The sequence below is a fragment of the Tupaia chinensis genome, unplaced genomic scaffold, assembly GCF_000334495.1.
Source record: "Tupaia chinensis unplaced genomic scaffold, TupChi_1.0 Scaffold000710_1, whole genome shotgun sequence".
NCBI classification, from domain to species: Eukaryota; Metazoa; Chordata; class Mammalia; order Scandentia; family Tupaiidae; genus Tupaia; species Tupaia belangeri.
Genome location: NW_006160234.1, coordinates 693,042 through 706,423, shown reverse-complemented (window position 1 = coordinate 706,423; position 13,382 = coordinate 693,042). Strand labels below are relative to the sequence as shown.

At 35.6% G+C, this 13,382-nt stretch overlaps 1 protein-coding gene across 1 annotated transcript in view; it reads left to right on the top strand.

Annotated features, from left to right (window-relative positions):
* COP1 (COP1 E3 ubiquitin ligase) overlaps nt 1-13,382 on the top strand; it is a 250,489-nt gene that overhangs the window by 58,712 nt on the left and 178,395 nt on the right. Inside the window, 1 exon segment of the mRNA XM_027776743.1 lies at nt 3,643-3,711. Within this exon segment, the coding sequence (XP_027632544.1) occupies nt 3,643-3,711 (69 nt within the window).

Here is a 13,382-nt window from a genome sequence, read left to right as displayed (position 1 = left end):
GAAACTATATTGGGGTCCGTGGACATAGCCATTTCCCCCCCTGCTGGTCCCTGCTTTTTTTTTTTTTTTTTAAGGGAGAGTTTTTTATTTTAGAGTGCAGGTGCTTGCCAGAGAGACAAAAAGCGAGACATCACCCCCGACCCCCAGGCGGGATGACCATGCCACTATCTCCTTTCCTCCATTTTCCTTCTCGGAATCTTAAGCATGCACGCCCACTTATCCAGCATGAATTTTAAGTCGTTGGGTCTGGGATCAAACCATGGTCAACTACATGGGAGTTCAGTGACGTAGCCATTACCCCATCTGCTGGTCCCTTGTTCTTTTTTTTAAGGTGAGTTTCCTTATCTGAAAGTGAGAGAATTTGACTAAGTGATTCCTATATCTTTTCTAGGAGTTTGTACAAATATATGAATTATTTAGGGTACCGCTTGTACTTTTGGTAATGAGTTTAATGATTTTGAAGGATTACATTAATGTTGAATTTCTGAGACTGTTCTAACACAACATTATGTAGCTTAATATTATTTTGATATGACTAGTTATACTCTTCCCAATTTTTTTTAAGCTGTCAGAGGGATTGTGCAATCCCCAGAGTGAGAGGGAAATGGAGAATGCACATCTTGATGAGATGTGGTTGTATTTCAATCCCTTCTCTATCCTGTTGGGATCTTGCACGTGCATGCACACATGTCTGACATGTGTTTCAAGCTGCTTGGTATTTGAATCTGTGGTCAGCCATATGGAATCTAGCTTCCCTTAACTACCAAGCTGTAGGGTCTTTTTACTTTCCCTTTTCCTTTTTTTTTTTTTTTTTTTAATTTCTCTAGAGTTTGTGTGTTCGCTGGAGCGAGAGAATGAGATAACTCATTCCCCAGGGTCATGCCATGCTTCAACCCTTTCTCCTTCAGTCTCCTGGAATTTTGGGCACACGTGAACATGCACTGGTGTGATTTTCAAGCTGCTGGGTCTGGAACTCAGACCTCACTATCGGCCTGTGAGATCCTGCCTCCTTAACCTCCATGCCACCTGCTGGCCCTATTCTTCCCTTTTTTTTTTTTTTTTTTAATGCATTCTTTTATTCTTCCTCTATCTTTTTTTTTTAATTTCTTTTTTTATATTCCCATGTAAAATTAGTTGCACAAACTTGCTATTAATCTTTTTTTAAAGTTTTTTTTTTTTTGAAGAGGTTTTTGCCATAGGGCACGTGTGCTCACCAGACAGACAGACAGAGAGACAGAAAGTGAGAAATCACCCCCCAGGGTTGATGGCCACGCCACAGTCCCTTCTCCGCCATTCTACTCTCGGGATCTTGGGCATGCATGCACATGCGCCCGGCGTGAGTTTTAAGCCACCAGGTCCAGGACTCGAACCGTGGTCGACTACATGGGAGTCCAGCGACATAGCCATTACGCTAACTGCTGGTCTCTTTTTTTAAAGTTTTTAATGAAGTTTAAACTGCAGAAAAAGGTGCTATGTGCATAATTCCTACTATAGAGTTGGTCCTATTTCCCCTTTAAACCTGAGGCTTTGGGAGGCATTCTCCCTCCTTTTCACAAATCATTTTGTTCTTATCCTGTTTACATGTTCTAGAAGTGAATTATTCACACTTAACTGTTTTTAAGGTAGGTGTGTACATTGCCTTTACTTATTAGCTATCTTGACAGTAAGTATTTGTTTCTGTATGAAGATGTAGCCTTTGCTCTTTAGAGAAATAATGTGTAGACAGTTATAGATGATCATAGAAGTTTTAAGAAAGATGCTGAAGATTGTGTATGCTTTGTCATGTTGGGACACAGAACCCTTATGAATTTGTTCTATTGTGACATTTAACTTCTCAGGAATAGGTTTAAGGTCTAGTTAAAGCTGATTTGTTAAGCAAGAAACATTTTCCATATGTATGATACCATGTTTTACAAATTTATTTGATTGTATGGCATATTATGCCCTTTTAAAAATGATTTCTTATGCTTGTTCATGAGAAAGGAAACAGGAATGGGGAAGGGCACTCTAAAACAGGGTCTAATGCCACGATTCTTCCCCAGCCAGCTGGGATCATAAGCTGGTCTTGCAAGTCCTGCATGCACAGGACCTTCTAATGTGGCCTCAGCATCACAGAGCATTGTGCCATATTTGTGCACTGTTACTTGCCTCCATTTTTTTTTTCCTTCCCTTTTTAGGTTTTTTGCCATAGGGCATGTATGCTCACCAATAAGAGACAGACAATGAGAAATCACGCCCTAGGAGTGATGGGCACATGTTCTCTTTTGTTCTCCTCTTGGGATTTTGGGTACATGCACACACACCTGGCATGATTTTCAAGCCACGGGTCTAGATTGAACCCCAGTCGGGTTAAGCCACTCTAACCTCGATCGGCTATCCAGTGCCTTAACTAACCACAGACTACCTGCAAATTCCTTCATTGTGTTTGTCAGTTGGAATATTCTACTCATTGTTAGTTCATATTTGACTTTATCTCTCCTCATTTATCTCAACTTAATAATTCCTTTGATCCATTTTGCCTCTTATCCTTTAAAATGCAAAGATCTTTTCCCTCTCTCCAGAGGGATAGACTCTGGAAATGGATGTGAAGTGGTTGTGCTTCTGTGTAGTATGTTGTAGCTTATTGATTTTTTTCCAATTTTGATAGGCTTATTTTTATTATTTGGGAACTTGTTGAACACAGATTCCTGGAACTTTTTCTAGATTAACAGAATCATTATTTCTGAAATCTGACCTGTCTACCTTAACAAGTGTTACATGGTTAGGTAAATGAAAGTTAAATTATTAATCTTTTTATTTGTTTTGGGATTGTTGCACTGGGCTTTTTAATTCTCCTTTTCAAACATGTGAGGAAAATTAGTATCATGTTTGCTCATGAGCTATCATTTAGTGTTAATTCAACTTTTGATAGATTTTTGTATATATACCTATCAGATTTTTCTGGAATTCCTTGATTATTCTTGTGAATTTTAACAATAAAAGATATATTACTTATATTTTTATGTTTTGAAACCAAGAAAATGTCAGGGAGCATAATATTCATCTGTTCACCTTTGATTCAGTTAATGGTTTGGGATACTTACCCACTTGATTGCATTATTTTTTTTAATCAGATGTCTAATTATCACTGAAATCTACAGATATATTAATTCTCACATCTGTGTGAGTAGATAATGCCTAGAAATAGTAAATTTGACTTGTAAAAGGTGTAAATTTATCTCTTAAATGTATGAAGAAAGGTATGAATTTAGGACCCTTACTGCTGCACGTGAAGTTCCTATGGGGAAATTGAATTTGATATCTAGAAACTGAGTTAATTCTACTGTGATTTTTGTCTTGATGTTTTAATTTGGTTTAGTTGGTCTAGAGAACATTAGGTGTTACATAACAGAATCGCTGTCCTCCATACATAGATTTTTTTCAGTATGGTAGATGAGAGATGTAATTTTGGAGAACTTTTTCTTGAAATTAGCATGAAAAATTGCTTGCTTTTAAAAATACCAACTAGCAAATGGGAAAATCAATTAATAGAAGCAATAGACTAACTTATTGGATGCTTATTTGCTATACCTTGGTGTTAAAGAAAACCTTGAACTCAGCATTTTATTTTTTTAAAAGAACAATTATAATTTTTTATTGTAGGAATCACATGCAGCCCAACTACAGATCCTAATGGAATTTCTCAAGGTTGCAAGAAGAAATAAGAGAGAGGTATATTATTTCATGTGTTTTACATGATGTTTCATTTACTGTTGTTGAATGTTCCCACTTTGTGAAAGCATTTAAGGCTAAAAAATTCATTTAAATATTTAAAACATTGGGGTTTTTAGGAGGTTTTCATAAGCTTTGTTATTTTAACTTTGTTATTTTAATTTCCTTTTTGGGGGGGCTGAAAAGTTTTCCTTTTCTTTTTTTTTCTTTTCTTTTCTTTTCTCTCTTCTCTTCTCTTTTCTTCTCTTCTCTTCTCTTTTCTTTTTTGTGGAGAGATTTTTGCTGTAGGGCTCGTGTGCTTGCCAGCGAGACAGAAGGAAAGAAAGTGAGAAATCATCCCTCTAGGGGAATGGGCACGCTGCAGTCCATTCTCCATTTCTTCTTGAGATTTTGGGCTCACACACACACGTCTGGTGTGAGTTTGAAGTCACTAGATCAAGACTTGAACTGTGGTCAACTATGTGGGGGTCTAGCAACATACCCATTATGTTAGTCCCTAGTTTTGATAAAATTGACTACAATGACATACCTCAAAACTGTTAAGAATAAAAAAGAGAATTATTAAATTATAGCCTACTCTTCACTATGAAAGGAAAAGTTAGACAAATTTAGATAATGAAGTCTTCTTAAGTAGCGTTATTGTTTTTCTTCTGGTAAAAAAAATGCATGTGAGGAAAAACAAGTAAAAACATAAGCTATCTATTTGGAGCTTGGAAAATTTAATCATACAAGGTAGTTAAAAGATAATTTTGTATTCACACTTTTATTGCAAGAATATCCCAATCTAGCATTATAAAATTCATCACTCATTTCACTCATGTACAAAATATGGGGAAATCAAATAGAAAACTGATTTTTGTTTCCCTTCTCTCAAATCTCTGATATTATCTGACTGTTATGTGATATACAGGTTTGTACTGGCATTTGAGCAAATTGCCTTTTATTTTTTAAATTTAATTAATTTTTTGAGAGATACTTGCTTTAGGATGCTTGCGCTTGATGGAGAGAGAGAGACAGAGAGACAGAAAGCAAGAAATCATATCCCAGGGGGGATGGCCACATTGCAGTACCTTCTCCATCCCACTTGGGATTTAGGGAATATATACACACTCACCCAGCATGTTTCAAGCTGCCAGCTCTGGGACTTTAACCACAATCCACATGTGGGAGTCCAGCGCCTTAACCAGTATGGCACCTGCTGGCCCTGAGATCAGATATTTTTACTTTTTCTTAGCATATTTTTCCCTGTTTTGATTATTCATTATGTCCTGTTTTTAACTTTTTCTGATGTTCAGATTAGATTTTACTGGATTATGCTACCTTTGATAGCTGAATAGTCTTTGCATGGTTTGTAAGTATATTTTTATTACCCGTAACTTTTGCTAAGTTAACAATTGTAACTTTAGTATTCTATTAACAGAAGGCCAGCCTGTGGCCTAGTGGTTCTGTGAACTAGATGCCACAAGGCCAACTCTATGGTTTGAGTGCCGGACCTGGAGGCTTGAAAAACACACAAGGTGTGTGTATGTGCATGCCTAAAATTCCTAAAGGAGAGAGAAATGGGGAAGAGATTCTGGTGTGATCATTCTATAAGAGGTGCTATCTCTCTTTCCCTCTCTCTGTCTCTTTCTGGTGAGTGCATGTACCCTCTGGCAAATTAAAACAACAACAACAACAACAACCAGCTATTAACAGGAACATTATTATAAATTTAAGATACTTGTATCTCGTTTTGTTGTTGTTGTTGTTGAGGGGAGGAAGATAATATCCAGGCATTCATTGTTCAGAGGTCTGTTGCTTCTTAAACTTCAATATACATAAGATTCACCTGAAGATCTTGGTAAATTGTAATTTCTGATTAAGAACTTATGTTAATAATCTGCATTTCCAGCAAGCCTCAGTGTTGTTGAAGCACTTGGCCCTTAGAACACATTGAGCAGTGCCAAAAATTTTATAGTATGTGGAAATAAAATTACTAATATGACATGTACAGTCTCAACACTTTTTTTGCTTTAGAACATTCTCTGGGAAACTGAATTTCTTATTTTTTTACTTATCTTTTCTTCTCTCTCTCTCTCTTTTTTTTTTTTTTTTTTTTTTTATCAGAGGATATATGCACTAGCCAGAAAAAGACAGAAAAAGGGACAAGGATAATGCGTGCTCAGATGGGGCATGGTGACACCACAGTCTTTTCTCCATTTTTTTTTATCCTGTTTTCATTTTGGGCAAGAACGCACACATACCCATCATGTTTTTCAAACTTTTGGGGGTTGGGATTCAAATGGTTGTAGCCGACCTGGTTCTCTTAACTACTAGGCTATGAAGCTGGTCCACGTAACGTTTCTTTTAGATAGAATGTGTGAAATCATATTGCAATTATTTTTCATGTTTCTTTTTGTCTCTGACTTTGAACTCATTGAGAATGAGATTCAGCACATTTAGGAAAGTACCTTGTAATGAATGAGTAAATGAATCATGAAAGTGAATCTTCCAACCATAAGGATACCTGTGAGTGAAATGAAATAGCCAGTTATTATTTGTATTCCAGAATACTTAAAGATCTTCATTAACCCCTGAGGTTTTTCAACTTAACGTTGCTTCTTAAGAGGCCTACGATGGTTAGACTTAAAATTGTCCCACATGAAAAGGATACAGCTTAATAATTGTGAGAAATTTTGTAGGTTCTGAAGTTTTTACCATTACCAGCAAGCTAAGAAGTTAGTCTGTTACAGTAACATAGGTGCTGGCAGAAGACCTGTGATTTGTGAAGATAAAGTTTTATTACTCACGGTGTATCTCATTCCATTGGCTACATATTTGCACTACCTAGCCCCAATTACACCAGGAACCATGTGTGCCCTGATGAGCACTGTACACCCAGTGAATTTGTGTTATAGCCAAGGAAGTTTGAGCACCGTTAGGAAACCTATCCAATCTTTTGTTCTATAGGAAGACACTCTTTTCATTATATTTGCTAGAAAACAGATTTGCCCTCTGCCCTGGACCAAGTCAGTATTTCTATCCTCCAAGGCTGTTTCCTATACAAACACAGTTGGAAAGAAAGTTTAGAAGAAAAGCTTTCATAATATGCACAGAAATGGGAGCAATCAATGGAATTTTTTTTTTTTTTAACAGTTAACGCTGTTAAAATTGAGAAAAAAATTTTATCCTAATTTGTTCTCTCTTTGATCTGGTAGTTGGTGGCTTCCAATAACACCTTCTGTCGTGCTGCCTTTGATTGCATAGGTAGAGTATAGCCTTTTTATGTTTTTGTTATTTAACTTCTGTGTGAATTGTATTACAGAAGTTTTCAGCTCAACTTTAGGTTGAAACTATTAAATCCTTTTGATTGGTTCTTCCTCTCTCGCTTCCCACCCCAGGGAGATTGGCTATACTGAAATACCTTCTCCTCTCGGGATTTGAGCATAGACAAATACACACCAGCATGTTTCTCAAGGTGTCGGGTCTGTGCAGTTCACCAGGTGTGATCCAGCCACCTTATCTGTCACATCACCTGGCTGGCCGAAGAATTGTCCTTTTCTTATTTTTATTTTTAAAAATTTTTTAGAGAAATTTTTGCTATAGAGCACATGAGTACATGAGCTCACCAGAGACAGAAAGACAGAAATCAATAAATCACCCTCTATGGGTGATGACCATGCCACAATCCCTTCTCCTTTAGTCTCTTCTCAGGATTTTGGGCGCACACACGCACCCAGCCTGAATTTTAAGTCTCTGGGTCTGGGACTTGAACCCAGTGGTTGACTATGTGGGAGTCCAACTACATAACCATTACGCCATCTGCTAGTCACAAGAATTGTCTTTTTTTATAGTTGACAGTTTAACAAAGAAACATACTAGCTCCAAGTACTTTTGGCTCTCGGTGCCAGTAGTATGCAGTGATTATATTGTCATTGATACACTTTGGCTTTCTTATTTTTAAAGTATGATTAAATGACTTTGAATATTTCAATTTTAATTACAAAAATGACTTTGCAGAGCTGAGTTAACAAACTAAAGATTTACCTGTTACTTTGATTAAATTTTGTAAATTTCACCATGATCATAGTTGGGTACTGTAGCAATTTGTGCTCATAATAAACTTTAGTCTAGAAAATGTAGTTGATTAATATCTCATATTTCAATGTAGACAGAATGAAGTGGGTCTAGTTCTTGCATAAACTGTGAAGAATATTTTCATGTTTAATCTACTAAATGACTATAGTTGTTAAAGGTCTTTTCTCTTGTAGTGTAGCTTATACTTGAACTTTTTCAAATAAGATACAGATTGACCAGGTGGCAGATTGCTGCTTTTAAATTTGTTTTCCTAAGATTAACATTCACATTTTGAATGTGATCTTTATGATTTCACTCATAACTTTTAATTGAGATTTTGATGAGTGTTCGTTTAGACGTTGATAAGTACCAATCAAAAATATGAAATATTTTCAAATTTAACATAAACCTGGCTAGCAATTTAGTGCTTTTAGAATCCTACATTTAATTTTCAGTTTTGACTTATATTTTCTTACTGATTCTCTTTAGAATACTTAGAGAATAGGAGGTATAAGGTATATATTAGGCATTTGTACTAGATATCTATTTTTTTGTAACAAATCAGCCTCAAACTTGATGGCTTCAAACATCAAACATTAATATCCCAGGTCTGAAACCTTGATGCAGAGTATGTTAGTTCATGGCTCTGAGTTGCTCACCAAACCACATTCAGGGTGTTGGCCAGGGCACAGTTATCTCAAGTTTTTCACTTTTTACCTTTGCTCACTGGCCTTGAAAGGATATATCAGTTTTTTTGTTCAACATGGGCTTCCCCATAGGCTAGCTCATTACATGGCAGCTGGCATCCCCTCAGAGGGAACGAATGAGCAAGTCAGAGAGGGTTTTGGAGACAGAAATCACATACTTTTTGTAGCTTAGTCTTGAAAGTTTACACACACACACACACACACACACACACACACACACATATACACACACTCAGACTTTTTAAAAATTTGACCAGAGAGAGAGAGACAGAGAGAGAGGGAAAGAAAGAAGACAAGCCGCCAGGTCCAAGACTCAAACTGTAGTTGGTCATGTTGGACTCCAGTACCTTAATCACCACACCACCTGATGGCCCCTCTGCTGACCACTTTTAGAAGCTAGTCATTAGTTCAGTTCATACTCAGAAAGAATTATACAAGGGTGGGGATACTAAGAGGTAGGGATCTTCGGAGGCATATCGCTTACCATAGCATTTAATAATTACGTTTATTTAAATGAACATGTTTATCTTCCTTCATGGACTGGTTGAACAAAAGGACTTTGTTTTTTGGACATTTTTCGTACCTGTTTAATGTACTGTGATAAAACAGTTTTGTTGAATCTCAATTTCCTGTTTAGAGTTTTGATTAACTTAATTTTAAGCTATTTCTATATGAAATAAAATAAAGTACATGAATCAAATGTACAGTTTAAAGAATTATAGTAGAGTGATCATCCATATAATCAACATCTTGAGTGCAATAGTTTATTGCTAAGATCCAAAGGGTCCTAAAAGTTTCCTTTTCAGATAATAGCCTTCTCCTTAACCAGTATCTTGGTATTAGTAACAGTCATGTAACCAATATCCTGATATTTGTGGTAGTATTTTTGCCTTTCTATAATGTTTTATTGCCTAAGTATTTATAGATCTCTCTGTTTTTAAGCTTTATTTAAATGTGCTTGTGCAGTTTGTAATCTTTCTTCCTATCTTCTTTGACTCATTGTTAAGATTCATTCACTTATATGGTTGTATATGACTGTAGTTTTATTTTTGTTGTTCTGTAGTATTTCATTAAAAAATATACCTAATATTTGTTGTTGATGGACATATGAGTTTTTACTTTTAAGCTACTCATAAACAGTATACCGTCCTACATGTGTAACATACCTATATGGGATGTATTTAGAAGCAGAATTGGTGAGTCCTATACTACATATAGTAAGGGACTTCAAAATGTTCATACAAAAATAGAATTAAAACATAATAGGATTTTTTCACAAATGTTTTGAAGCTCTTTTTGTAGATTTTTAAATTTAATAAATGATGCTAGGATGCTTTTTTTTTCTTAAAAAAAAAATTGCTGCAGGGGTCTCTGTGCTCACCAGAGAGATGCAGAGAGAGAGAGAGAGAGAAAGAGAGAGAGAGAGAAAGTGAGAAAACACTCTCCAGGGGTGATAGCTATGTTACAGTCCTTTCTCCTCCATTATTCTTTCAGGATTTTGGGCATGCACACTTATGTGCCCAACATGTGTCAAGCCACTGGGTATGAAACTCAAATCATGGAGTCAGCCATGTGGGATCTAACTACCTTTACCATTGTACCACTGATGGCCTGCTAGAATGTTTTTCTAAGCAAGTTGTACTAGATATTAGTTATTCTTTTTATATTCATTGTGTGAGCCTTCCTATTATACTGTATTCTTGCTTATAGGTGATTTAAATCGACTTGTTCCAGTTTACCTAATTTTACAGTGCTTTTTTCTCATCGTGGTTTTATTTGCATTTCCCTGACAACCAATGAGGTTAAGTATCCTAGTACTCTGTAGGCGTTTGGTGGTTGTATGTTTCCAAAGTACTATTTTCTTAAGACTTTTTACCTTTTATTTTTTTAATGTTACAATGTTTATATATAGCCTACATTTAAATTCTCTGTCAGATCTATCACAAATATCTTTTCAGTTGAACTGCTGTTTTCTTTGTCTTAAGGTTGTATTTAGTGACAGGAGTTTCTGACTCTAATAGTCAAAATTCTTTTCTTTTACAATAAGTGCCTTCTGTGTCAGGTGAAGAAATCTTGTGGTCATAGCATTTTTCTATGCTGTCCTTTATTTGTACCTTTAGTCTCTTTTCTTTCACATTTTTTTTTTAATTGTTAAGAGTGTGTGTGTATACTCAAAAGAGAGAAAGAGGAAGTGAGGAAGTCCCCTCCCCCATTGATTCTCCATTTCTCAATCCTTTCATCATTTGGAGCATGTACACACACACACATATACACATACACACACGCATGTGCCTGGCATGTATTTTCAAGCTGGTGCTGGAACTTGAATTGCGGTCAGCCATGTGGGATCTTGTCAGCTCCCTTAACCACTGGTGTATGGGACTGGTCCTGTCTTTTACATTTTAATCTGTACTCTATAGTGAAATGTGAAGTACAAGGATCTTTTCTGTGGATATCCAGTTATACAAACAGTCTTTATTAAAACGTCCATTCTTTCCTTTTGTTCTGAAGCTTCAACTTTGTCATATTTCATGTGTCTGTAGATGTGTAGGTCTGTTTTTAAGCTTTCTTTTCTGTTCCACTGGTCTATTGTTATTTTGGCAGTATCACTTTTTATTATTTGCTGGTGCTTTCAAATAAGTTACTGTTCTTCTTCAAGGAAGTTTCTCTGTTTGTGGGTCTGAATTTCTGTGTAAACCTGCTGTGATTTTAATTAGGATTATTTTGACTATAGATTTAGTAAACTGTATCTTTACAATATTGAGTCTTCTAATCCATGAACATGGTATTTCTCTCTATATTGAGATCTTTAAACATATCCTTTAAAATTTTGATATTTCTCCAAGGTATCATCTTTGTACATCATTATTTTAGATTTAGACATTTTTCTTTCTTTCTTTTTCTTTTTTTTTTTTAAGAGAGTTCTTTTTGCTATAGGGTGCGTGCACTCACCAGAAAGACAGAGAGAGACAGAAAGCTTGAAATCACCCCCCAGGGGGGATGGCCACACTGTAGTCCCTTCTCTTCCATTCTTCTCTTGGGATTGTGGGCATACACGCACATGCACACAGTGTGAGTTTAGGACACCAGGTCTAGGACTTGAACTGCGATCGACTACATGGGAGTCCAGCAACATAGTCATTACGCCAGCTGTTGGTCCCAACATTTTTATGCTATTGTAAATGATGCCTATGATATTAATTTCAATTTCTTATTTTTGCTGGTATGCAGAAACACAGTTTATTTTAACATACGGATTTTCTTTTTTATATCTAGCAACCTTGTTAACCTCTTATTAATTCATTCTAATTTACTTAAAGATTCTTCTATGTTTTCTGTGGTCACAACATAATCTGTAAATGATGGTTTAGTTTCTTTCTTTATGAACCTTATAGCTTTCATTTATTTTTCTTGTCTTACTCCACTGGCTAGGACATCCGGTTCAGTGATGAATAGAAGTGGTGATAACGGGGCATCCTAGTCTTGATGCTGATCTCAGAGTGAAAGCATTCGACGTGTCACCATTAGGTATGATGCTTTTTGTAGGTTTTTTTGTAGGCACTTTTTTATCATTCAAGGAAGTACATTTCTATTCCCAGATGGATGAGAGGACTTTTTTCTTTGTGAATGGAGTTGAGTATTCAGAATTTTTATGCATCAGAGACAATCATATGATTTTTCTTTTTATTCCATTCATGTGGATAATTAATTACATTGGCTAAGATCAGAAAGTCATCAACTTTGCATTTACGGGACTAAACATCCTAATCAGTCCAGGGATATTTTAGTTTAGTCACCGGACATTGTTCATTTAAGGAAACCTCATCTCACTCTGCAGTTGAGGAAAGAGGTAGTCTTGCTGCTTGAATCCTTGCTGTAAACCAAACTTGATCATTATATGTATCTTCTTCTGTATGGTTTGATTTGCTAATTTCTTGTTTAGGATTTATATATCTATTTTCATGAGTTGAGAGTATAAGATTCTTTACCTTAGCTTTATCAAATTTGTTTGGAAGTAGACCTTCGTTTTCTGTTTTCTGAAAGAATTTGTATAGTCTAGGAAAGGTATTTTTGTTAAATATTTAGAGGTCTTTCTGCTGTTGCCATCTGGCCTTGTAATTTGTTTGCAGGAAGTTTTAAATTATTGACTTAGTTACTTGAACTTATGCTTATTCAGATTTTTTTTTTTTACGTGTTACTTTCAGTATGTTATACTTTTCCTAGGAGTGGTCTGTTTCACCTAATTTTTCAAGTTTATTGACATAGATTAGACTTAATAAAGTCTTAAGTTATTGGTATCCCCAGGGTTTTGAGTGATGTCCTTTTTTTTTTTAAGAATTATTTTATTTAACTTTATTTATCTATTTGTTTTCATTTGACCAGAAAGGGACAGAGAGAGAAAGAGAGGGAGAAAGTGAGAAAGCAAGCCACCAGGTCCAGGACTCCAACTGCAAACAGTCTAGCCCCCTTAACCACCACACCACTTGCCGGCCCCTTGAGTGATGTCTTATTTTTCATTCCTGACACTACTTACTTACTTTGCCATTCCTTTTTCTCTCTTGTTCTTGATCAGTTTTTGCCAAGGATATATCAGTTTTATGAGTTTAATCTAAGAACCAATTTTGGGTTTTTAAATTCTGTTTATTTTGTGTTTTATTTATGTTCTTTATTCCATCTATGTATATTATTCATTTTTATTTTTTGTTCTTTTCTAATTTGTTGACATATATGTGCATAAAATTATGCAGACTGGTTTTTTCTAATACACTCATTTTAGGCAACAGGTTAGTTAATCAATTCATTTGAGCTGTGTCTTATGATTTTTATATCGGATTTTGTTTAATATTTAGTTCAAAATAGTTTCTAATTTTGGAGACAGCAAATGTCTTGGTGGTTAAGGCAGCTGGA